Source organism: Rattus rattus, chromosome 7 (assembly GCF_011064425.1).
Source record: "Rattus rattus isolate New Zealand chromosome 7, Rrattus_CSIRO_v1, whole genome shotgun sequence".
NCBI lineage: Eukaryota > Metazoa > Chordata > Mammalia > Rodentia > Muridae > Rattus > Rattus rattus.
Window position 1 is genome coordinate 98,237,371 of NC_046160.1, and position 25,399 is coordinate 98,262,769.

The 25,399-nt window shown below is 51.0% G+C and overlaps 1 protein-coding gene across 1 annotated transcript; it reads right to left on the minus strand.

The window, feature by feature from the left end:
• Positions 1-1,927: 1,927 nt before the first annotated feature.
• Mideas (mitotic deacetylase associated SANT domain protein) lies at positions 1,928-24,083 on the minus strand. Its single transcript, XM_032908115.1, has 12 exons — positions 22,407-24,083; positions 21,098-21,397; positions 11,308-11,653; positions 9,460-9,526; positions 8,843-8,985; positions 8,636-8,739; positions 7,922-7,997; positions 7,178-7,266; positions 5,415-5,564; positions 4,129-4,341; positions 2,522-2,718; positions 1,928-2,228 (listed from the first exon to the last, which is right to left on the minus strand). The coding sequence occupies exons 1-12, from the start codon at positions 23,823-23,825 to the stop codon at positions 2,069-2,071; spliced, it is 3,264 nt and encodes a 1,087-aa protein (XP_032764006.1). The 5' UTR covers positions 23,826-24,083; the 3' UTR covers positions 1,928-2,068.
• Between the last annotated feature and the right edge of the window lie 1,316 nt (positions 24,084-25,399).

Consider the following 25,399-nt stretch of genomic DNA (forward strand, 5'->3'; position numbering starts at 1 on the left):
GCCAAGCCCAGTGTGTTCATGGGAGAAAGCACCAGTAAGGATGCGCCTGCGCCAGCCTCCTGCCACACGTGCATCTCCCCTTTGCAATGGTTCCGTCTCTACACGTGCACGACGGAGCATGGGCCCCTGTAAATCACTGGGGGGATCACTACCTACAGGTAACATCTTGATCTTTTTATTCCTGGCTACCTTCATCTGGTCTCTGTGAACTTAGGAAAGCAGACTTGGTTTCTTTAAATTAAGATTTCTAAGGATTAGTTGGTACCACCGTACAGAGGAGTCTCGGGTGGCTGAAGATTTCTGATATCACCTGTCCACCAAGGGGCCTGAGCCAAGTATGGTTTAATGGAAAAGAATCTTGGGAAACCTAAGTGGCACTTTGGGGCTAAGCTGTGAAGGCACTCGCTATACAAGTGTTTAGAAGAGATCCCATGAATGTTAAGAAACACCCAATAGTCCGTAGCTCAAAGACAAAAAACCCCACCTCTATCTCCAGTTCCCAACGGGGCTGTAGACTATTGCCTAGGGAATGGTGAAGGAATCCTTTATAGCTCTTACTAACACCCTGAACAGTCCGACACACATTCACTTAGACTTCCTTCTGTACAACTAAAGTTAAGTGGTCATATCAGAAAAGTAACTTTAAGTCTCCTGTGGAACTGGAAAGTGAAGGGGCCTCTAGAACATTCTGACCCTTCAGTAATTCCATGCCAAATATGGTTTCTTCAAGCCAGATTCCAGGCTGATAAATAAAACTAAAATTCTGGCCTCTTGCCAACTCCCTCCAGCACTTGAGAGTACAGAAAGGGCAGGACTGAGCCCTGCCTTTGATCTCACCCACATCTGCTAGTTTCCTGTGACTGAGAACACTCCCGACTTCCCAGTTCCGCCAGTTTTTATCACTCCTGCACCTAAGAGTCACAAGGTAAGGGACCCCAGGGCCTTGGAACTGGGGGAGGATTTGGAGATGCCAAGAAGGTGCCTTATTTTGGGATAAATGCACTTGGACCTCTGGAAAGCAAGAGGCCCCTGGTCCCTGAGGATGTTAAAAATTAAATATTAAGAAATAAATAAATAGTTCCCAAATGACAAGTCAAGGAATGAAGGTTCCTGTCTAATCTAGTTAGGAGACATCCCCCTCCCAGGGAAGGATCCAGAAATCTCCAGCATGCCGTATTGGGGGTTGGGGGTGGGGCCGTGAATATCAGCATCAAATAGGGTACAGTGGGAGTAACTGGCAGCTACTGAGAACACGACAGGCAAGAAGGAAGCTGGCACCCAAGGCCAGGCCAGGCCTCCCTGGGACCTGCTTGAGGCTCCTTCAGCAGCCTCCTGGACCCAAAGATATAAAATGGTAGCCATGGGCTTGTCCAAAGGTCCCTCAGGCCTAGCTCTGCACCTTCAGGCCTCTGAACAGTTCCCCTCCGTGTAGCAGGCTGAGAGTGGGGCATGAACTCCAAACGTCTGAGAAAACTTTTACAGCCCCAGACGGGCTGTTGACAAGCAGCAAAGGGGTTGAAATAGCCCTCCGAGATCCCGACTAAGGAAGTGGTGACCTTAAGACTGGATCGTTGGAGCAGCTCTGGCCTGAGCATGATTTCACAAGGTCAGCACAGGGATTAAGGCCACCACTCTCTAGGGAGCCCCCTTTGGGCTTAGGAAAAGGTTTGCACAGCCTTCCAGGTCCTCTGGGGAAGGAGGAATAATGCTGTCACAGGGTGAGCTTGTGCTTGGCTTGCCGTGGTGGCTTCCTAAGGACCTGGGATACAAGAGGCACAGATGCGACAGCAGAGATCAGAGAAGTAGCTCAGAGCTCTTCCCCATTCCAAGGGGCCTGGCCTCTCAAGGCTCCAGGAAGGCAGAACGACTCGGGACAAACCAGATACTGAGAGAACTGGATCCTGCAGCCCTTAACACTGTCCTTGGCCTTCGTAAATAAAAGAGCCTGTTTATTTTTCATTATTTGATTTGTTTTGCAAAGCAAAGTCCAAGTGATCCTCTCCTGGCCTTCTCTAGAGGTTCCAGGTACAGAGTTCTGGGGAGCCCGGCAAGAGGATCCAGCAGGGCCTCAGCCCTTCTCGCCTTCGCCGCTCTCTTCTTTCAGCGCCTGCTGGTGCGCGGCGGCGGCTGCAGCCTCCTTCTCCTTCAGTCTTAGAGCTGCAGCCTTCTTCTCCTGCTCTGCGTGACTCTTCATGTGAGCACTGCGGCTCTTCACCTTATAAAACACCCTGCAGGGCAGGAAGGGCTGGGGTGAGAGCCACCCTTCACTCTCCTCCCTCAACCCCAGCCGGTCCCCCCCCCTCCCAAGCCGCTACCCTTAGCCCGCCCACTCGGGAGTTTGTCGCTCCGCCCCTCAAACTATGCCTGCCCCGCGACGTCATGACCCTGGAAACCCAAGGAGCCAACCAAAAAGCAGATCCCCAGAGCCCCGCCCCCAGCAGCGTTTAAACCCTCAGCTTGCGTCCAAGTCCCTGCCCCAACCTTAAAAGGTTCCTGTGGAGACAAGGAAGGGACTTCTTACCTGCCACACTTTTTACAAGGGAAAGTGTTCTCCTGGTTTTGGGTTTTATTAAATGCCTCCGGTTTTTTCTTCTTCTCTGTGAAAGGCAGAGCCCTTCGTGACTTCCCCGGCCCTTCCCTTGGCTTCTCTGAGGTCTGGACACCGGCAGACCCCGGGGCATTGGGTTCGTGGCTCCGGAGAATGAGGACATCATTGGCCTGGAGACAAGTGACAAACAGGGTGTGTTTTAGAGGCAAGTGTGGAGCCAGAATTCTGGCATTTCAGGGAACAGGGGGCCCTAAAAAGTCACACATTCCTGCCAAATGGTCAGGGATAGGACCACTTGGCTGCTTCAGGAGGCAACTGCAGCTGGCCCTATCCCAAAGTGGTGACACTGTGCTTCTGTGCCACGTGCTGGCAGTTATAGCCATTAACACTTCTGACTTTGTGCTCAGGGGGGAGGGGTGTTGTTGTTGGGTTTTTGTTTTGTTTTGTTTTTGACATTTAGTCCAATCACATCTCAGTGCCAGAGAGACATGTGTTCACATGATGTGCCAGGTGGTAAGGAAGTCAGCCCTGTCCCCAGAAAGCTCCCATTGTAATGAAAGGGACAGATGTGATGGTCACTTGCTGAGAAAGTGGGGAAAAAGAAGAGAGGGAACAAGTATCAGAGTAGAAGAGCCATGGTGTACACACACCCCAAGGTATCTGCTTTGGTCTCAGGCCAGGAACCCCAACCCCAGATGGCCATCAGAAGTGGTAAATGTGCCCTGGGCCACCCCTCAAAGTGTCCACAAAGACAGCAGAACTGGACAGCAGACACCGCACGGCTCCTGCAGCCCAGCAGTGACGCTCAGGAAGCAGGCAGCTGTGTTTGGCTGACTGGCGTTCTGCAGGTAGAGTGCACAAACGCATTCCATCTCTCCCACTTCCAGGGAGAGTTCTTCTGACAGGGAAGCTAAAATGAGATGCCTCGCTCAGTCCGTGAAGGAGACAGCACAAAGACCTGAGGTGTACCTTCAGCTAAGTCAAACGGCATTTCCGACCCTGATTTCCCTCATCTGCTGAGTGGGAGGGAGCGCTGTGCGGCTACTGTGAGGGGTTGGTGAAATAGCGGACATGAAGCACTCAGCCAAGAACAGAAAGGGCCATTATTGGGGTTCACAGTCTCAGCTCCACTCTGGACACTCTTGTCAAGCATGTGTTCTAGGGGAGCCACGAGTGAGCTTCAGCTTAAGAGTGCTTCCCCCGTGCCGCGCAACCACTGGGTTTTCTTCTACAAGGCCTTGTTCCTCTGAATCTCAGACAAACATTTACACAGTATGCCCACGCACGTATATACATATAATTACATGTGAATACATTTTTCGTAATGGGAAGATAAGCTGCACACTGAATCAGGCTGTCCACAAGCTATGTAACCTTCAACCACCAGTTTGCTTGGCTGTAAAATGAGACTCATAACAGCCCTGACCACACAGGGTTGAGACCCAAGTAAGTTACCAGCATAAAGTACCTTGGTCTGTCACCATGAGGGTCACTGTGGTCTTGCTGTCCTCCCACCCACACCCCAGGCCTCACGCCGTCTTCCTGCCCTGCCCTTGGGGGGAAAGGTGGAGGTCACTTACCGCCTCAGTGGGCTGTAGTGTCTGTGTAGCTTTGACAGCCGCGGCCCGCCGGCTGCGCTCTCGCCCCTCCTCCTGCTCTCCCTTTTCCTGGGTGTCTGGTACCTCCTCCTCCCCCTCCTTCTTGGGTTCTTTCATTTCCCTCTTGGGTTCCAGCCTCTCTTCACTTGGGGACTCTCTTCTGGGAGGAAGCACCCTTGGGAACTTCTGAGAAGTCTATGGGGACAAGAATGAGCTCAGTCACCCCAGAGGGCCGATTCTGATCCGGCCAAGGCTCCGGAGCACCTGCCCGGTCTGCGGCCCTGCCTTGGCCCAGTCCAGCCTCTTGTACCGGGCCTCTGTCATAAGTCACAGCTTTCCTATGGCCCCTTGGCGGGAGAGAGGATGATAGTCTTGACCCTGGGTGCTCTCAGGGTGAGACTGAGCCAGGGGTCTGGAGGGAGCATGCCAGGACCCACAAACCACCTGGCCTCCTGGATAGATGCCCAGAATCTTTTGAGCACCCTTTGGACAGAGTGACCTCGTGGGCCAGGCAGGAGCTCTGAGCTCCAACTTAACTGTCTATGACACATTCTGTATCTCTACTCCTCATCTGCCATACGGGGACCAAACTATTCCCTGATTTCAAAGTAGAATGCCACCAAGTACTGACTTGTAATTTAGAGACAACGTCAAGAGGACTCATGGGCGCAAAATTAAATCACAGCGTCTTTCAAAGACCAAGTCAGGGTTGGTGTTAATGTGCCTCTTCCCTAGACTTGACAATCTGCAGCCAGCCCTGTCTCAGAGTCCTGGCAGGCAACTGCAGCGTGAAGCTGGCGTTTAGTAACCGTGTTTGGTTTTCATGTGTACTTAGTTTTCCCAGTACCTTCTATTTATAAGCAACAAAACTGGTTTCTATTTATGACTGTAATATAAAGCTTCCCTTTTGAGAAAAAAAAATGAGCTGACTAAAAAAAAAAATTAATAATAAAAGTTGTGTGGGACGTGACAGGAACAGTAATCGTGGTGTGTGTTAACGCACAGACAAAGCAGAAATCATAAAGGTGGTACAAGGAGAGCGGGAGCTCGGATGTGGCCTGAGTGGTCTGCTCGGAGGAGGCAGTAAGAAGCCGTGCCTCAGACTCTCCAGTGTTCTACATCAGCACCATCACTGTGAAAAGGTTCAGGGCCTGGGCCACCAACCAGCTCCTCAGGGACCTGCTCCCCTCTGACAGCCCTGTATAAATGTCAGGAGTCTGGCCCCAGGTGTTACCAACAGTGAGGCGGCAGAGCCAGGAAGGACTCACCTTAACGTCCACCTCGACTTCCTCTTGGCCGGACTTCTCAGCACCGGTATCCAGGTCACCAAAGGTGAGCGTCCCGTTGCGGCCAATTTTCACCTGTTTCTTGTAGGTGTAGTAGAACTCCACACACTGAGCCACAGTCTTGGTCTGGATCTGAATTAAAGGCAGAAGGGAGGTCAGAGGGAGCTGGTGTGGTTCACCTTTCTCATTGCTGCTGGTTCCCTTTAGCCTTAGGCAAAAAAACTAAGCCCCAAACCCCAAATTCTCAATGCCTGCTCCACAACGAATCCCAGACCAATGCAATTAATGGAGGCTTCTGCATCATAGCAACCAGAATTTCTGGGTAGATTTGACTGTGGACTAGAGAGGACCGTGACCTATGAGAGTCCCAGCATGAGAGGCTGCACTGGGCCAGCAGGGGCTCAGGAGCCCTGGCTGCGTCCGAATCTGTACCCTAGCAGAGTAACTGAACTCATTCTTATCCCTCAAGCTTCTCGGAAGTTCACCCGGCTCCTCCCGGAGTCCCCAGGTGAAAAGGGGGCTCATCGATCGTCCTAGTTTCTGCTTTTCGATGTATGTATTAAGTGAGGTGATGTCTAGACCATCTCCACGGGCCTCTCAATGTGCCTTCAAATTGCTTGCCAATGCTTAGGGAAGTTTTATTTGAAAATAATCCTCCTGCCCCTGTGTTAGCATTGAGCGTGTGGCCTAGCACATGGCTAGGCGAATGCTCTACCATTAAATAGTACTTCTAATCCTACCCCTGCCCTTTTTACATTTTGAGACAGAGACTACTAAGTTATCTAGGCTGGCCTTGAACTCACTTTAGTAGTCCAGGCTGGCTTTGAACTTGTAATCCTCCTACATCATATTCCCAAATAGCTGCGATTACAGGCCTATACATCCAGGGTCAGCTGTAGCTTACTTTAAATGATTTGGTGAAACCAAGGGGGTGGGGGAGAGATAGCTCTGTGTGTCTCTGGGTCTGTGTTTAGATGCACACAGGGAAAGAGAAGAAAACAAGACATGGTAAAACTGCTGAACCTCGGCCAGGCATTAATTAATGGACTTACTCTTCTCCATTTCCTAGACATTTGGGAATTTCAAACTAAAGTATCCGGGCATCTTCCTCATCCAAAGCCAGCCCCAATACAGCAGTGCAAACCCCCTTCACCAATCAGGGGGACAAATCCACTCCTCTCCAGGGAACAGTGCCAAGTAAGGAAGAGAAATGTCACAGTGTCATCATGTCCGAGAGGATGTAGGGAAAGCCCAAGGAGGAAGCAGGAAGCCCTTTCCTGGCTTCTAACTGCCGCCAAAAGGCTGCGCATCTTAGGGTGAGTCCCCTCACTTTCCTAATTTCTGTTTTCCCATGTGTGCTGAGTATGTGAGGTGATGTGTGATACTAGAAGCACAGCCCATCTCCATGGTCCTCTCCAACGAGGGCATCCAGCTCGTCTGTTTCAAAGATCTATTTGACCATTGGGTTTGGTTTGGGCAATACACTCCATATAAGGACTGTTTTCTCTTGCCTCCCCTGTTTGCCCACCAGGTTCAGCCATCTCTAGGCCTAAGGTCCTGAGAGCTCGGAAGGCAGGGGAGGATCCTTTGTGCAGATGCGGTTCGTCGAGCTATCTCTGAAGCTACTTTAATAGCAGTGATCTAACCACAGCGATGGGGCCCAACCTCAGGCACACTGGGCAAGCACCCTGCCATCTGGACACTTGCTGAGTGACCACAGGATCCCCTTGCTCGCCCCTGCTCACCAGTTTCTGCACCAGGAAGAAATCTTTCTTATAGATGGCAATGCCCTTGTTGAACAGCTTCCTCTCAGCCATCTTCCACTCGTCAGAGCCTGGAGAGCAAAGAGGGTGCCAGGTTGTGAATCGGGCAGGAACGTGAGGCACCCACAGGGTAAAACGTGAGGCCATCCACATCCGCTTCCGTTCCATACTACTGGCTTCTCGAAGCCTCATCCACTCTCCTCGCTTGTCAGGTGTGAATGAACATCAGAACCTGTCCTTCCAGGCATGAGAAAGACTAAATGCTGTAATGGGGAACAATGTTTTGGGGCTTTGGTACAGACAAAAGGGAGGCTTGGCGACAGTGGCTACCGGGGTCACATGACTGCATCAATGCCACTCTCACAGTCAGTACCGCATCCAGAAAAAAAACGAACACTGTAAGGCTAAGTTCCAGGTACCTGACATCAAATTGGTTTGGATTGCACTCCCTATGTTTGACCTTTGTACCTGCGACTAGGCCCTTTTTTTTTTTTTTTTTTTTTTTTTTTTTTTTTTGCCTCAATTGCCTACCCATTTCAGGCTTCTCCTCAAGGGCCTGGGTAGCCCCGAGAGAGCGATTCAGCTCTGCCATTCGTTTCCTTGCTCTGACTGTTGGCTAACTCCCCGTCCCAATCCCATTCAGCACTGTCTTAGCACCGAGCAGGGCCCCACGGATGCTGGAGAGCTGAGAGGCTGTGGGTCACACGACCCCGCGGTCAGGCCCACCTGTGTAGTGATAGGTAGCCAGTGGGTGATTGTGGGGCCGCAGGGGCTTCTTCAGCAGCAGCTTATTCAGCGCCTCCTGGAGGGAAAGAAAGGGCAGTCAGGAAGCTGGGAAGAGCCTCGGTGAAGGTTGAGTAGCCCAGGCCACTGTCTGGGTAGAGTAGGCACTTACTCTCGCCTAACCTAACTGCTGAGAGACAGGGCATGTGGGAGAGAAAGGCAAAACTCATAGAAGTGGACCACTGAGGATTCAAATCATGAGACCATTGCAGGAACACTTTTAAGGGAACCATGGCCATCAAAGTGAGTCGTCTGGGCAGAGAATGCCCTCGGTGACAGTCCTGCCTGAGAGTGGGGGAATCTACTGGTCTAGAATCAAGGACTAGATTCAACAGTAGGACCTTGCACACCCAGCCAGGGTTTGAAGACTAGAGTTCCCTTAGGCCAAGCTCCAGTAGCCTCTTCCTTGCTCAGAGCCCTCGTAGCTGCCACAAATCACCATGCCAAGTCATTCCCGTACCGAGGAGGCCAAGGCAAGGTAGACAGACATGATTGGGGGGTGGGGAGGAGTTAGGAGGAAAAAAAAGAAACACATGCACACTATAAATTAATATATTTTATACCACCAAGCCTGATTCTAGCAGCAGGTAGGGAAAAATCTGTACCTGCTTTCTTAAAGGATCCCCCCACCCCCCCAATTTAACGAGGCTCTCTTACCAGGATGTCCCCCCGGGACTCATGCAGATAGTGCAGGGCCAGTTCCTGGTTGGTGCCGGCACCAGGGAAAATACTTGAACAGGCGGCCGTCAGCAGGTCATCCACTGAACTCAGCAGAAGCATTGGGGGAACAGGAAATCATGTTCAGGCCTGGGTCCATCTGCCCACCAGCCTGCCGTGCCCTGCTCCCCGGAGAGCTCTCCTTACCTTGCCTCTGCTTCTCCCAGCTGCTCTCAAGATGTTCCCAAGGCTGCCACACCAAGTCAGCCTTATGGGGGTCTGCGGCTGCCAGGGATCTGTCTCTCATTGTGGGGATTTCTGCTTGGAACCGGGTGCCGACGTTGATTCGTCTGCAGGGGTGGAAGGGCAGGGAGTGAGGCCTCACTCTGTGGGGACAAAGAACCTGACTTTCTCCCTAGGATGGGAAGAAAACGGTGCAGCTGGCACATGCGGAATGCAGTAAAGCCATAGCTGGGTGTAGGGAATGTGGCTTCTGGGAGACAGACAGCCTGGCTGGGGGCAAGACCAGAAAGACAAGGCTCCACATTCGACAGATAAGGAGAGACTCTTGGGCCCTCCCACCCAGCTCTCCCTCCTGACAAACCCAAGCCAACTTGGTCCTTCCCTCTCCTCTCTGCAACTTCCACACAAAAGCTGGCACAAACAAGAGAGCCCAGGACAGACTACAGAAGTCCAGAGAGACCGACTGGCCCTATGACGGCCCCCACAGAACCCTCCCTTTGCTCCAAAGCCAATCTGCAATGCATTAGGCCCACCTGGGCACCCACACACACACCATGGGCCTGGGGCAGGGCTGCACTTACGGTTCGATGCTCACAGGGGTGGCCTCCCCCATCACAGAGAGGACGGGCGGGGTGACTTCAGAACTATCTATGGGCAAAGAGCACACTGGTAAATGGCCCCTTCCTTCCTTCCTTCAGGAAAACATTTCTCTCATATACGGCTGTCCTGCATACAAGAGTCACAGTGGTGACTCACTGAGTACACTCGGAACTCAGACACCCTCTGTCCTTGCTCTGCAACTCGAAGACTGTGCAACTCCGGCCCTGGATTAAACTTGTGAGTACCTCAGTTTTCACATCTGCAAAGGGGGTTATTTCTTTCTGTCTCCTGGGGCTAGTGAGATTTTTGAATTAAATAAGAGCCCAGCACTGCATAACTATCAGCTATGATTGTTAGCACGACCATCAAAGCCCAGCCCCGGCTTCCAGGAGCTCCCTCTCCACACACTTCAGCAGAAAACTCTGGTTAACTTTTGTTTTATTCCATCAAAGAGCCTGAAAGGAAGCACACCAGGAAGATGGTAACAGTCTCTTCATAATTATCCTTCGTAGTCTCTCTGGATTTTTTTTTTGTCTTTTTGCCTCACTTTTCTCCAACTTAATCTTAATGCCTGATGGGATGAAAACACTCCCTTAATCAAAAAAAAAAAAAAACAAAAAAAAAAAACAAAACAAACAAACAAAAAAAAAAACAAAAACCCCACACACAACCTCTGTTGCTGTCCCCTGCAGCATGAGACCAAGTCTGAATCCCTCAGCTGTTTCAGGAAGTTCCCATGGCCTGTGGTCTGTACCCCCCCATCGCTACAGCCCAGGCTCTCACCCCTACCTTGTGGCCCTCGATCCCTGCTCAGCCCCACCCCACGCCTGCAGTGCCTGCCCCTCCCTCTCTGCAGGAGTTCAGCCTGACTCCACCCTCTCCCAAATTCTTTCCTTATCTCTGCAGGCTTCCGCAGGTTAGAAACTTGGTGGCAGCAGCATTCACCGTGTGCTGGTCTCACACTGCTAGGAGCCTCTGCTTTTCTGTCTCCCCAGTTTCCCTGCACTTTCTTTAGACTAGATAACGGTGCCGGTACAATTCTTGAAGCCTGCACAGGATCCAGTTCGAGGTTTTACACCCAATGTTCAGTAAACACTTATTGGGCACTCTGACGTCTTTGTTGGCTCTGGTCCTTGATTTCTAGCACAAACTGAGAGGCAGGGAGGGAAACTTCCCAGGTAAGCGTTTGTAAAACCTACTGCTTGCCAACATAGGGCAATTTCCACCCACAGACACTAGGAGGCACCAGAGAACTACACCATGGGTGATATCTGGGGTCAGAGGTTAACTGGGAGAAGCCTGCACCTTTGCCTTCCCCTATAAGGAAGGGATCAGGTGATCCCACTTTCCAAACGAGAACCCCTTTGTAAAATGGACATTTTTAAGCCTCACAACACCGGGGCCCGTTCTTAACCAGAATGTCTCAGCATGCCCAGGAGACCAGGTCAGCCACCTACTATGAACAATGCTAATTTCCGTGACTCCCACCACAGTCTGAGGGGGTAGCTATTAGATCGAATGGTAGGGAACTGCTGTTTGCGGATCAGCTGAATATGGGCAATTCCATCATCAGCCAAGCATGACTAATCGAATCCTAATCTTTGCTGAATACTGAACGAACTGAGGTCTGAGCAGTTGGACTTGTGGATGTGACTGTGAAGAGTGGACGGGGAGCGGGGATCAGACTCCACACAGGAGGACTGACCACGCATCACCCCACCCCTTCAGGGGGAAAGAGCCGAGTTCTTCCTCCAGCCTCCAGCCCCCTATAACCCACAGACAGAACTGTCTCTACGCTCCCCACTGCCACAACCACCAGGGTCACTCACTAGAGCGGAGCAGGGTCCGATGGGCACTCTTTGGCGTGATAGGAGGAGGGGCCGGGACGTTGCTGGTTGACAGGATGGCATTGAAGTAGAGGCCAGAGCCTTCCCGAACGGGGCTGAGAATGGGGGGCGGTGTGTAAGGGGGCAGCTCGAAGCTCCTCTCAGAGGGGTGGTCCGCAAGGCGCACAGGAGAACGCAGGTGGCTCTGGTAGGGGGTGATGTTGGAGTAGACAGGAGGGGCAATGAAAGTGCCCGCCTTGGTGGGGATGATGAGAGGCTCCGGCCGCGGCCGCTGCTTTGGTTTCCGCATGGAAGGTTCCCCCTCCAACTTGGCGTTCAGGTCTTCGGCCTGGAGAAGGGAACAGAACGAAGAGGCTCAGCCTCTTGTGCCCCTGGGACCCTGTGGTCTTGGGAGAGGAGAAAGCCCCAAAGCTCAGCTTACTGGTTCACAGGCTAGCAAACCATCCAGGCCAGGCAAGTGGTGTGGGTTGAGGAAGCCATCTGCTCTACTTTTTTTAAAAAAAAAAAAAAAAAAAAAAAAAGGAAGGAATCAGTCCTGTCAAAACCTAGACAGTGCTCTTAGTTACAAACTCGGGTTGGGTTCCAGGTCATGGCACAGCGCCCAATCATACAGCTAAGTATGCAGTAGGAAGGAGAGTTCGGTCAGTCAGGGCCCAGGTGCTCAACTGCAGAGCCAAGCTCGATCGCCTTGGCTGGCTGTTTAAAATGAGGCTTCCAACGCGCATCTTCGCCTCTCTTTTAAAAGGCTGAATTCGTTTTTACTTATGTGTGCATGTGTCTGTGGAAGAGCAGCAGGCACTCTCAACTGCTGAGCGCCCTTCCAACGTCCATGCTCACTTTTAAAAAAAGATTTACTTTATGTGTATAAGTACACGGTAGCTGTCTTCAGACGCACCAGAAGAGGGCATCGGATCCCATTACAGATGGTTGTGAGCCACCATGTGGCTGGTGGGATTTGAACTCAGGACCTTCGGAAGAGCAACAGTGCTCTTAACCACTGAGCCATCTCTCCAGCCCCTGCTCCTTCACTTTAATGTGGGACTAGAATAGGAAATGCCTACCAGGTCTGGTAGCTCTGCTGATTAAATCAGTCAGTCTGAGGAAATGAATAAGCACATTTGTTTTTGTGGACGATGGAGATCAAATCCTCCGCCGTGTGCATGCGAGGCAAGCACTGCACCACCCAGCAAAGTCTCCACACCACAGGCTCTCCCTCGGCCTTGATATTGAGCTCCTCGGCCTAGAGAGGGCAACAGAGCATGGGCGGCTCAGCCTCCTGGAGAGCCACAGGAGCGAATGTATGGAAATCCATGCTCTGTGGGCGCACAGTATTCCTGTCATTACCTTAGTCCAGATCCTGTATGGAACGGAAGCCTGAATTGTGCGCCGGGTGATAGTATTAGGTCTGCTGATGTCAGAAGCTAGCCCACCCAGGTTGTTAAAGGTTGGCCTTCCTAGCTCCACTTATGAGCGTCTATAATGAACAGAAAGCAGGGCCATCAAGAAAGAGCCTTTCTGGGGGCTGGGGATTTAGCTCAGTGGTAGAGCGCTTACCTAGGAAGCGCAAGGCCCTGGGTTCGGTCCCCAGCTCCGAAAAAAGAACCAAAAAAAAAAAAAAAAGAAAGAGCCTTTCTTAGTCTGTGCTAACACTCTCCAAGGGGAGGCCTACAGCATCTCTGGGCACCTGGTAAACAGAGGTCACCCAAACTGAACAGAGGGCACCGCAGGCTCTCCCTCCTTCAACACATTCCAGCCAAGGGGGCTCACCTTCCGAGACCCTGGCATGACCTTCCTGTGTGTTCTCATGTCCCTTCTACAAATTAGGATGAACCAAGACCGTTCATTCCTCCGCCTTTAGGGGAACAGTATGACTGCACAGGGGTGTCCCTGCAGCAGAGTCAACTTGACTTAAACCAAACCCAGCTAAGACAAACTGCCTCCATTAGCTTGGCCTCAGGACCCGTCTGTGGGGGCATCTTTTTAACTTCTAATTGATGGGACCAATTAGGTGGTCCTGGGTTCTACAAGAAGACAGGCGAGGGAGCCATGAGGAGCAAGCCAGTGAGCAGCCCTCCTCCACGGCCTCGGCATCAGCTCCTGCCTGAGCTCCTGCCCTGACTTCCCTCATGTCCGACTATAAACTAGAGGACGAAATAAACAAACTCCTTCCCCCACAGGTTGCTTTTGGTCTTGGTGTTTATCACAGCAACAGGAAAATACATCTGGAGCTAATGGCCTCCCCCCTGTGCTGGATAATCCCAAACGAAGCCAGTTCCAACTCTTTACGGTCAGAGATTTAAACTGTCCCGTGGTCAAGTTGTGATAATGCTATGGAGACTATTTTAAAAAGGAAGGAGGAGGGGGGAGGGAGACAAGGAAGGAAGGAAGGATGGAAGGAAGGAAAGAATTAATTAATTGCAGGGCAGGCAGGCAGGTAAATAGACCATATGCATGTATTCTGATGCAAGCCAAACATTTATGGATGAAATGTTACAATGTGTGCAATGCGACTCAGAATAACTCAGTGTCATGAGAGTACACACAAGTATGATCGGCTGTGTTCTGATACAGTTATGAGAACGGGATGATGACTAAGCACTCTCTCACTAGACCTTTTCATGAATGATTGGAAATGTTTACAATACAGAGAAACATACCAAACAAACAAATAACAAAATATAACACCCCGCCCCTGCCCCCACGCTACAGAACAAGACCCCAGAAAGCAGATAGTTTGGGGCTAACTATCCTGTAGTATCTCTCAGTAATCTTGGAGCCCTCTTGGATAGCCAGACCCCTCAAAGGCAAAGACTCAAAAGTGCAATCTAGGGTCAGTTCTGCCATAAGCTGGCCATATGACCTCAGCTGGGTGCTAAGGTTTGCGTTTTGAGGTTTGATGATGGGAACAGAACCTGAGACCTGCACAGGTTAGGCAAGTGCCCAGTCATTAAGCTACTAAACCCCCAGGGCTACGGTTGAATATTGTTTGCACCCCAAGCACACACTCATGTGGGGTTTAATCCTCAAAGCCTGATGTCAACAGTATTAAGAAGGTGGAAACTGTAGTCTGGATGATATTTAGAGACAGGGAAGTAACTGATTAAGTTTACATAAGGTCATCAAAGTGGGGCCACCATAGTTGAATCCTGTGTGGCCTCAGAAGAATACAGACAGAGACAGAGACAGACAGACAGACAGACAGACAGACAGACAAAAAGAAGTTTCCTATCTTTTTTCCCTGTGAATTTCTACGATTATCTTGGAACTCTGCTTGCAGGATGACTGTCACCAGAAAAGGCCCCTGGACTTTGTACCGATAGAACGAGCCAAGCTAACCCTCATCATTATGTCGCCTGCCTCGGGTGTTTTGTTAGAAGGAGGAAAAGCAGACTAATGCAGCCTCTTGACTTTCCTGGACCTGTTTCCTCAGATATGAAATGGAGACGCTGACTGTGTAGCTGCTCTGGCTCCTTCCTCCCCTCTGTCAAGACAAGCGACTGGGCCTCAACTTCCAGCCTCTAACACAGTTTCCCCCACAAAGAAGACCTCAGAAAGCCAATAAACTTGAATCACCTCACAAAGATCTTGAAGGCCCTGTCTCTTTCCTATTATAGAGAGAGAGCAAGCACGCAGGCCGGCTCTTCCACAGAATAAACAGGAAACCTGAACTGAACAGAAAAAAACCATTCCCGAAGATACCAGAACAAACAGCCTGACAAAGAATCAAGGACACCAGACCTGAGGTGGACGTGGGACCAAACGGGCAAGCCCAGCATCTCAGCGGCCTTACACTACAGGTGAATGCTGTTTCTTGGAGAAGCAACTGGGAGGGGCTGAGGGCTAGCGGATCCTGCTTCAAGATCGACCAGAATAAAAACCATGGCTCAGGATCACTGCGGGTGGCCAACAGGCTCATCCTCACAGGAACACTTAAACCATGTCCTCTGTTTCTGATTTAAGTAAAAGTGAGTCAGGATTTCATAGAAAAAGTAAGCATGGCTTGGCGGGGAGAGTGCTTGACATACAAATACAAGGATGTGAGTTTGGTTCCTCAGAACCCACATAAAAAAGCCAGATGTGGTGGCAAACATCTGTAATCCCCAGGTTTGGGAGGTGGAGACTGGAGCATCCTTGGGGTCTGCTGGCCAGCCAGTCTGACTGAAGAATCAAGCTTCAGAGACACGTAAGTGAGGAAGACAGCTAACACCATCCTCTAGCCATCAAAGGCACACACACACAAGCACCCACATCTCTACGCATGCGCGTATCCCTAACACAAGTGCCGGAGTTTTTCATCCGTTTTCAAGATATGTAGTGTCTCGAATAGAAAAAACAAAAAAAATCAAACAAACGAACAAAAATAACAGGGGTCTGGAAGAGGTGACTCAGAAGTTACGAGAACTGGCTGCTCTTCCAGAGGATCCAGGTTCAATTCCTAGCACCCACACGGTGACTCACAAGTAACTCGCTCCAGTCCCAAGGGAACTGATGCCCTCTTCCAGCCTCTACGGGCACCAGGCCCATATGTGGTACACAGACATACATGCAGGCAAAACACCCATTCACATAAACAAACACACAAGCAAGCAAGCAAGCAAGCAAGCAAGCCTAAGAAGAGGAAGCAGCAGCAGCAGCAGCCGCCGCCCGCCGCCGCCATGTGGTGGTGGCACATGTCTTCCATTCCAGCACTTGAGACAGGCAGGCAGATCTTTGTGAGTTCAAGGCCAGCCTGATCTCCAGAACTAGTTCCAGAACAGTCAAAACTACACAGAGAAACCGTCTCAAAAATCAAACAAACAAAAGAGCAGCCATATTAGGGGCATCTGTGTGGGGAGCTGGTCAACCTTGCTAAAGAAGTTGTGGCTGGGGACACGCGAGTGAAGTACTTGCTCTGTCAGTGTGAGGACCCGAGTTTGGATCCCCAGCACCCACATAAGATCCAAACACGCACCTCTGCCTTTAATCCCAGCACTCCTGTGGCAAAATGAAAAGAGGAGGCGGAGAAGCCCCGGGAAGCCCGAGAGCCAACCAGCCTGATGACACAGCTGCAAATGGTGAGGCACAAACACAGAGGGTGGCCTTTGACCTCCGCACGCATGACAGCACATGAGTATGCGAGACGGCACGCACGAGCGCGCGCGCGCGCGCGCACACACACACACACACACACACACACACACACACACACACATTTTTGTAAAGGCAGGCTGAGGGCTCAGTGAGAGTAAAGGCACTTGTTGCCGAGGCTACAATTTGAACTCAATCCCTGGAACCACACAGTGAGAGGAGAGAACGGACTCACACAAACAGACCTCCGACCTCCACATACACACCACAGCATGCACACACACTCACACCCATACACTCCCAAAAATAAAGTGGATGTTTTTGTTTGGTTTTGAAGACAAAAACAAAAAAAGTAGAGGGGTGGGGACAGAGAAAGTTATTGTAAAGTCAAAGGCATCGTTTCCCCCTGAGACTGGTGCCCTCTATATAAAGCCCAGGTTGGTCTAAAACTATGAGACCTGGATGGCCTGAACTCTGAGATTCACCCGCCTCTGCCTTCCAAGCTCGGGGATTAAAGGCGTACACCACCATGCCCAGCTCACATTCAGACATCCTGCGTACACAGTATGATGCTATGATTGGGTGTGGTTTATCCTCCAAGGGTTCACAGAGCAGAGGCCTGGTCCCCAGCACAGGGCAAATGGGGGGACTTTAGGAAGTGGGACTGGAGTACGGTGCTCAAGCCCGGGGTACAGCCTTTGGCAGACACTGCTGCTGCTCAAGAACTGGGTGAGCTATCGAGTAAGCAAGCTGTTAAAAAGGACAGGCCTGGTCCTTGACTCCTCGTGCCTCAAGGAATCTGTCTGTGTGTCTGTCTCTGTCACGCTCTGCAATATTGTGCAGGGACCAAGAGGGCCTGAAAGCACAAAGCCATTGAATCTTGGACTTTCCACCCTAAAACCATAAACTGGATAAACTTCTTTTTAAATAAGCACCAGCCACAGGGTATGGACTAACACACTTGAAATTTATTTTAAAAACAACCCGACTGGTGTACAAGGAAGCAGGATGTGATCTGAAAGGTAGGAAACGCCAGCTGTGCGAGCGCGCGCTTGTGATCCCAGCATGCAGGAGGCAGAGGCAGGTGGATCTCTGCCTGTGAGGCAGCAAATTCCAGGCTGCCCAAAAGAGACAAAAAAAAAAAAGACAAAAAGAAGAAACAGGTAACAAGAAAAAAGAAATGGGAGTTACGATATAAACCTTAAGAACTAGATTTATTCTACACGATAAAATTAAAGGTCAGAAGGTTGAGAGTTTCATCAAAAATCTTGAAACTCTGACAGTAAACCTGGCAGTGAAGCCGGGTCAGTGACATGGCCTGATAACCCAAGCTACGAGTCTTACAGGGCAGAAGGAACTGTAAGTGGTCCTTTGACCTTCGCAGCAACACCCTGGCACATAAGCCCCACACATGATCAATCAAATAATAAATGTGAAAAGGCGTTTGCATTTAGAATGTTTTGATTTGTTTATTTTATGTGTGAGTGCTTTGCCTGCACCCATGCATGTCTGCGCCACATACACACAGGGCCCACAGAAGTCAGAAGAGGACATCGGAGCCTCTGAAACTGGACTTACAGATGGCTGTGAGCCACACTGTGGGTCTTAGGAATTAAACTCCTCTGGGAGATGCGACAAGTGCTCTTAACCACTGAGTAACCTCTCCAGACCCAAACTTTTTAAGTTTAATAACTAGCTAGGCATGGTGGTACACACCTTTAATCCTAGCAGATGTGAGGCAGAAACAGACCATCTGTGTGAGTTCAAGGCCAACCAGGGGTCTCATCTTAAAACAAAACAAAAGACAAACAACAATGTGAAATACCCAAAGTCGGAACTGGACAAATGGGTTTAACAGTAGACAAGAGTAAAGAGAGAATTAGTGAAATGAAATAGAGCTAAAATTCAGACAGAAAACAGGACACACAAATGGAATGGTTATATGGTAAAGGGCCGACAGGCATGTAACTGGAGATCCAGAAGGAAAGTCGAGAGAAAAAAAGCTCAAAGATTTCAGAAGCACTGTACAGGCTAAGCAAGATAAACAGCAAAACTATCAAAAATCTAAGGCAAAAACAACCAAACCACCTCAAATCTTGAGAGTAACAAGGTCAAAATATACATTAAAACATCAGTGCTGGGGCCGGAGATGGCTCAGTGGTTAAGAGCACTGACCGTTCTTCCAGAGGTCCTGAGTTCAAATCTCAGCAACCACATGGTGGCTCACAACCATCTGTAATGGGATCCAATGCCCTCTTCTAGATTTGTCTGAACACAGCTCCAGTGTCCTCGTATACATTAAATAAATAAATATTAAACAACAACAAAACCAGTGCCTGATGATGGTGGCTCACACCTTTAATCCAGCACTTGGGAGGCAGAGGCAGGCGGATCTCTGTGCATTTGAGGTCAGCCTGGACTATGGAGTTCTGGGACAGCTAGGGCTACAATACAAACTTTGTCTAGAAACACAGAATAAACAAGACAATGGGGTGGGATCTTTAAAGTATGGAGCAGACCTAAGACTACGCCACTCAGCAAAGTTATCCTTTATAAAGGACATCAAAGAAAACACCCCAGAAATAAAAATCACATCATTAGCAGACTCGCAGCAAAGGAAAACCCTAAGCAAGTTCTTCAAGTAACGTACAAACTGTCCAAGACAGACACCCGAGAGCTGGACATACGAGAAACATGAAATGGCATATGTAAATGGGTAACGGGGCAAATCAAAGAACAACAGCTACATATATGTCCTCTTGATGACCAGTACCCCAAAATTAAAACACCTGCCAATAATACTTCAAGCTAGGGGTTGGCAGGAAACGGAGTTAAACCCTCTAGGAGCTTTGTTCTGTCCAGGAAGCGGTCAAAGTCCTTACATTATATTTCAGCAAATCAACGCTATATACTGTTTAAGTCTGTAGGGGTCTCCTGAGCCAGGGAATTAAACTCTGCCACAAGCAGCTACTGTATACCACATGAGCCTCCCTCCTATACATCTAAAGGGTGCTAGACGTGTGATATCCCTCAGGGAACTGAGGAAACTATGCAGAAATCCAGGTAAAGTAACCAGGGAGAAACTGACAGAGAAGTAAGTATATAACTGATACATTGTGCATGTGCGCGCGCGCACACACACACGCGCACACACACACACACACACACACACACACACACACACACACGCACACACTGGGCAGTGTGTAACAAAGACAGGGTATCAGTAGAACACTAACAGCGGGAGACAGAGCTCGACCCAGGTATAGTGGATCGGTAATTACTTGAAGCAGAGATTCTAACCATGGAGGCCAAAAAGGTAGGACTCCCAGGCAGACAGCAGAGGGACTGCTCCCGAGGGCTGGGGCGGGAGTGAGGAACCAAAGTTCAGTAAAAACTGGAGATACAAATTCAGTTACCTATTGTACAGCACAATGGCTTTCATTACTCTGCATTAATTTCTTTCTCTTACAAGATTGCTAAGAGGCCAGATCTTAAATGTTCTCATAACAAAAAATAAGGATGTGAGATAATGATGATGCTAATGATCTTGGTTTAGAAGTTCTACTACATACATACAAACATACATACATACATACATACATACATACGTGCACACATACATACACACATACATGTATACACACATACATGTATATATACATGCATACATACATATACATATATACATGTATATATAAAAAACATTGTAGACCATGCATACAATTTTTATTAGTTTAAAAAGAACCTATAAATTGTACTGATGTTCTTATTAGACGACAAGGTTATTAAAGGAAAAATCAGCAAACCGAAATTACATACTGCTTGAAATTACCCCTGAAGGACACAGAGATGTGGTGAAGCGACAGAAAGACGCGCTGCCCACAGAACACCAAGATACTAAAGATGAAAAGAAACTTCTCTCAGCAAGTCTCATCCTGGGTCAGACATGCACACCCTTAAAACATCACAACACCCAAAAGCAGTGACAGAGTACAGGAAACACTAGTACTGCAGTCGTAGTGTTCAAGGTGATGGCTCAGAACTGAACACACAGCAAACACTTCTACATCGCAGAAGCTAGCAGGACCTTCCCTAGGAGCCATTAGTGCCTCCTGACTGGCAACGAAACAGATCCACATCCTAGGCTCTCCCTAATGACCACCACTTCAAACTTCCTCACACCCTCGGTATACTTTAGTGCAAGTCTGATTTGGGAAATAAAAATCGGATCTCCCTGATAACTGTAAAGATTAGCATGCTCAGCGGTTACAAGTGTTGGCTGGCCTTCCAGAAGACTGGGAGTCCATTCCCAGCACCCCCACTGTGGCTCATAGTCCCCATAACTACGGCTCCTGACGATCCGCTCAGGATCCCAAGGGCACCGCGTGCGTGTGGTAAAGAATCACGAAATATAAAACTCCTTTTTAAATTTTACTGGGCCAGGCATGGTGACACACATCTTTAATCCCAGCGCTCAGAAGGTAGAGGCAGGTGGATCTCTGTGAGTTCAAGGCCAGCGTGGTCTACATAGTTAAGTTCCAGGACAGCCAAGACTACATAGAGACCTTGTCTCAGGAAAACAAAAGAAAAAAGAAGGAAAATGGTATCTCCCTGGGTTACGTGAGGAACTCTACGGCTTCCCTTGGAGTCTGGGATTAGCAGCATCCCAGCACTGGAAGAGGTGGGGGACAGTCTTTCATACCTGAGCTGCAGTATCTGTCCCGGGCACTCGGGTGGACCTCCTGCGGGTTACGATGACCGACGGCTTGTGCTCGGTGGGGAACTGCTCAAGACCCTTCCCATCCTCATCAGAACCTCCAACTTGGGCCACCTCGGTGGGACCCACGGTCCTCACAGGAACAGACACGGGGATGATGAGGGGCACCATTCCACTCTCCTCCCGAGCTCTCTTGGCGGCTGAGGCGGGCTCAGAAAACTCCACACCACACTTGGCAGTTGAGGCCAGCACGCTTTTCCGCTTCTCCTCAGAGCCATTGGCATCCTGGGTAGGAGGGAGATTGGGGGGGATGGCAGTGAGGTTCAGAAGATGAGCCCCTGTTTCCTGACCCAGGAATCCCATGACCATTCAACCCAGCAACTCGGCCACCTACTGGTTGCTCCTTGACGGCCAGCCTGGCCTTTTCTGGACCGTCCATCCCTCTTCCTGTACACTTCAGATATCCTCCTCAGCCTCCCTCTGCCTGGTTGTGCCACCCTGGCCTGAAGCATCGGCTTCCAGGAGGTCATGGGTCCACAGGTGGCCTGCAGATGTCTCATCTAGCCTACGGGGTGTTGCACATAACCAAGCATCTCGCCGTGGCAAGATGAAGGAAGGGAGGGCTTTGCGGCTATTCCCTCAGCTATCTGACCGCAGTGAAGACTCAAAATTCCGTAGCCTCCTGTGTGTCAACCTGGACCTAAGGCAACAGAGGCTGCAGCTTCTCAAGAAGCAGAGAGTGAATGCTGATCAAACGGGGGTGGGGGTGGGGGTTGGACAATGTCTCTCCTAAGTGACTCAGCCTCTTTACAGGAGCCTGGGACAGGTGACATCCATACCCTTGCGATTGGGTTTGAGGAGAAGTCACTTTCGAGCAAGTACAAAATAAAACAAAAAAAAAATCCAAGGTTAACACAAGCGCTCAAAGTCTGACTGGTTTTTCCTTCCTTTCTGACTTTAAAAGATGAACTTTATTGCAATGTGACTTCCTACTCCAGACTACAGTTCTGTATTTTGATGTGCATTGCATCGTGTGCAATCACCAGTGCACTCTCTTGCATCTCAGCACCCCCTGCTACTTACTCCCAGTCCTCAAGTTCCACAGGGAGAAGTCATCAAGGACTTTCCTACCCTCCAACCGTCGGCGCCTGGAAACCTCGGCGTCCCTGCAGATATGGGTGCCTCGTGCAGGGGAATTCTGAATAAAGAGCTTTCCTTTCCTTTAATAATTGAAAGAAACCTACCCTATAAACACCCCCCCCCCCGACTCCCAACAGATGCCGCCCTTTCTCACCTGCAGAGAGGCCAGCTCCACCGCTTTCTGGGCCAGGGTCAGCAAATTAGCTTCCTGGGACGCCCTGCGTCTCCGCCTTGTGCTCTGGATCACCCCGCTTCGAATCATCTGCCCACAGTCCCCGAGGCCCCCTGCCCTCGAGACCTCCTCAGTACCCACGGCGGGAGCCTCCCGCTCTCGGCCATTGGGTGCCAGTCTGTCCCCATCCACCAGCAGCTGCGACTCCCGGAGTTCTAACGGGAATCCCAGGGCTTCGGAATGGGGCTGCCCCAGGGCGCCTGGCGGCGGCTGCTGCAGAGACCAGTGATGGAGGAACAGATTGCTCGTGGGCTCCTGTCCAGGTTGGGTGCCAGCTCCATCGAGGGAGTTGGAAGGCAGAATCCCCTCCTTGGAGAGACGGCGGGAGCGGCGCGGGAAGGCCATCTGGGGCTGAGGTAGCACGGGCTGTGAAGCAGGGTCCTGCAGGAGGGCCTTGCGCAGTTCTGGGTTGTGGGGGAACGGGTAGGGGGCCATGCCGCGGTGAGGCAGGTGAGTCTGTCCCAGGGGCCCGCCCGGTGCCAGGGTAAAGTCCTGGTGCTGCTGTGAAGGCGGCTGATGCATGGGGTAGTAGTTCTCAAATAGCTGCATGTGGGGCAGGGCTGCCGGCGGCTGCTGTTGCTGCTGCTGCTGCTTCTGGGGCGGGAAGGAGGTGGTGGGGTTAGAGGGCTGAGGGCCCTGCCGGAAGACCTGGCGGTTCACCTGGTGGCCAAAAGCCAGCTGGAAGGGTTGCAAGGGCAGTGTCTGGTTTGGGGGTTTCTTGGCTGAATGATAAGAGTTCAAGGGCGCTTGGGGTCTCCCCACCTCCAGCTGCATCTTCTGTGGCACCATGGGCTGCACTGCGTTTCCATAGTGGTCCAGCTGTGGACCCCCAGGTTTGTTCCCCTTCAGTGCCTCGGCGTGGTTATAGTAGGGAGAGACCCCCACACCTGGATGAGGGCCCCCTTTGGGTCCACTGTAGAGGGGCAGGTGATTCCACGTGGAGTGGGGTGGGGGCTGGCCAGGTTGTTGCTGCCAGCCACTGTCGCTGATGCCTGCACCTCCCCCACACTCGAGGCCCCGCCCTGGAGCCATCACAGAGTTGGGCCACTTTACTGAGCTGACCTGGGCCTGCTGGGACAGCATGGCTGCTGTGGTCCGCTCAGATCCATATACCACGCTGTTCAGCAGAGCCAGGTTGTTGGGAGGAGATAGCTCCACAGGCTGGGTGGTGGAGGCGACCCCCGCGGGACCTTCGTGGGGCCCGTACTGTTCCTCTTTAGCTCTGAGGGACTGTGGTGGAGCCTGCAGTGGTGGTGGCTGTTCCTTGGCAGCTGGCTCCTGGTCCCCATAAGGACAACGCTTGCGCTTATTCTGAGCCTTGGACTGGGCCTGGAGGTTCATGGTGTGGCCAGCTAAGCCTGACAATGAGACGTCCTTCAGCAGATGCCCATCCCTTGGGAGAAGGTCCTGCTGGAAGCCTGGCCCCAGTCCAGTAGCCAGAGAAGGCAGAAGAGGGGCAGAGGAAAACTCAGGAGCCCTCAGGCAAGAGCCGAGAACCGTCCACTGGTCCTTCCTCTTCTAGGGGAGAGTCTTGACTCAGCTACACTTCCCCAGTCATGATGCTGCGCCAGGTCCTGGAGCCTGCAGAGGAAAAAGCAGGGACAGTGTCAGCCACATGACCCCGAGATATGAGCACCAGTGTCCCCCTGCCTCAAGTCACGGAGGAGCCCCATACATGGGGGCCAGGGATCATGGGGTGGCTGCCAACAAGGCAGCAGGATGAGGTCCCCTCCCTCTCCCAGTCCCACCACCTCCTGGCTAGACTCGAGTCTGCTGCATTTGATTGTGTAACGTGTACCCTGTAAGGAGACACAAGCCGAGGGGTCAAGTGGGGCTGACATGTTGCCTAAGCCCCAAGTTAAACTGGGAAAGGAGAAAACAAAGGCTACACTAAGAACCTTGTCCTATTAAACCAGGCTCCGGCACTGTGCAGCCTGGGCCCGTCCTCCCAACGAGGCTGTCTATACAACAGAATTTCCCTAAGGCCACTGCCCCCTCCATTTGAAGGCAGAGCAAGTTAGGGGACAGGGACTATTCCCAGCATGGCCACCCGTCCTCGGTCACACCAGGCTCTTGCAAAGTCCACAGGGCCTAGAGAGTTAGGCTTGCAGCCTTTTATGCTGAAGCCCATGGGTGAGGCCCCACCCCTGGGAAGAGTTGCTGGGTGGAGCTCTGGCTGCCAGAGTCTTTCTCAAACTAGCACAGAACCTGTTTTGCAACCCCGGCTGGATGAGGGCCCAATTTAGTCTAGTAGCTGGTCAGCAGCTGTTGTGGGCTGCCACCTCCTTCCCAGTGGCTGTTAGAGTGGCTGGCTAGAGCTGAGTAACTCAAACATGAAGGGTGCAGAGTTCTAGACCTTAGGCCCTCAAGACTGCCGGTGATGTAAAGTGTTCCTTGCTTTACCGTGTTTTGAGGATGACATTGCTGAGACAGGGGCTTTATTGGTGCTAAGCCCATGTGCAAGTCAGTCAGATTCCCCATCCCCCCTCTAAGGTGATGTTTAAAATGAGTTCTATTGGCATTGCCACAGAATAGAACCCAGGCCTGTATTTTACAACAGGCGCAGCTGCTTAGCTTTGCCACTAAGTTTCTGTTCTTTCTTCAGGTAACATTTTGTTTATTTGTTTAGTTGGAGTTGGGTTTGTTTTCCTCTGGGAAGTTGGTCAGAGTAGGAGGGATACAGCCCACCTCTTCGCCAAGACTCTGGCCCTGGGCCGCTAAGGTAGGAAGGCTAGAGGTGGGCAAGGATGAATCTGCAGATCCTGGTAGGCTCAGCTCAGACACGATACAACAGAGACTATGGTGGCAGGTGGAGCAATTCCCAGAAAACGAGCAAAGAACAGACCAGGCGTCATAAGTCCGGCCCACAAGAAGCCCCGCCCACACCTAGCCCCAGTTCCCCTCCCTGGCACTCG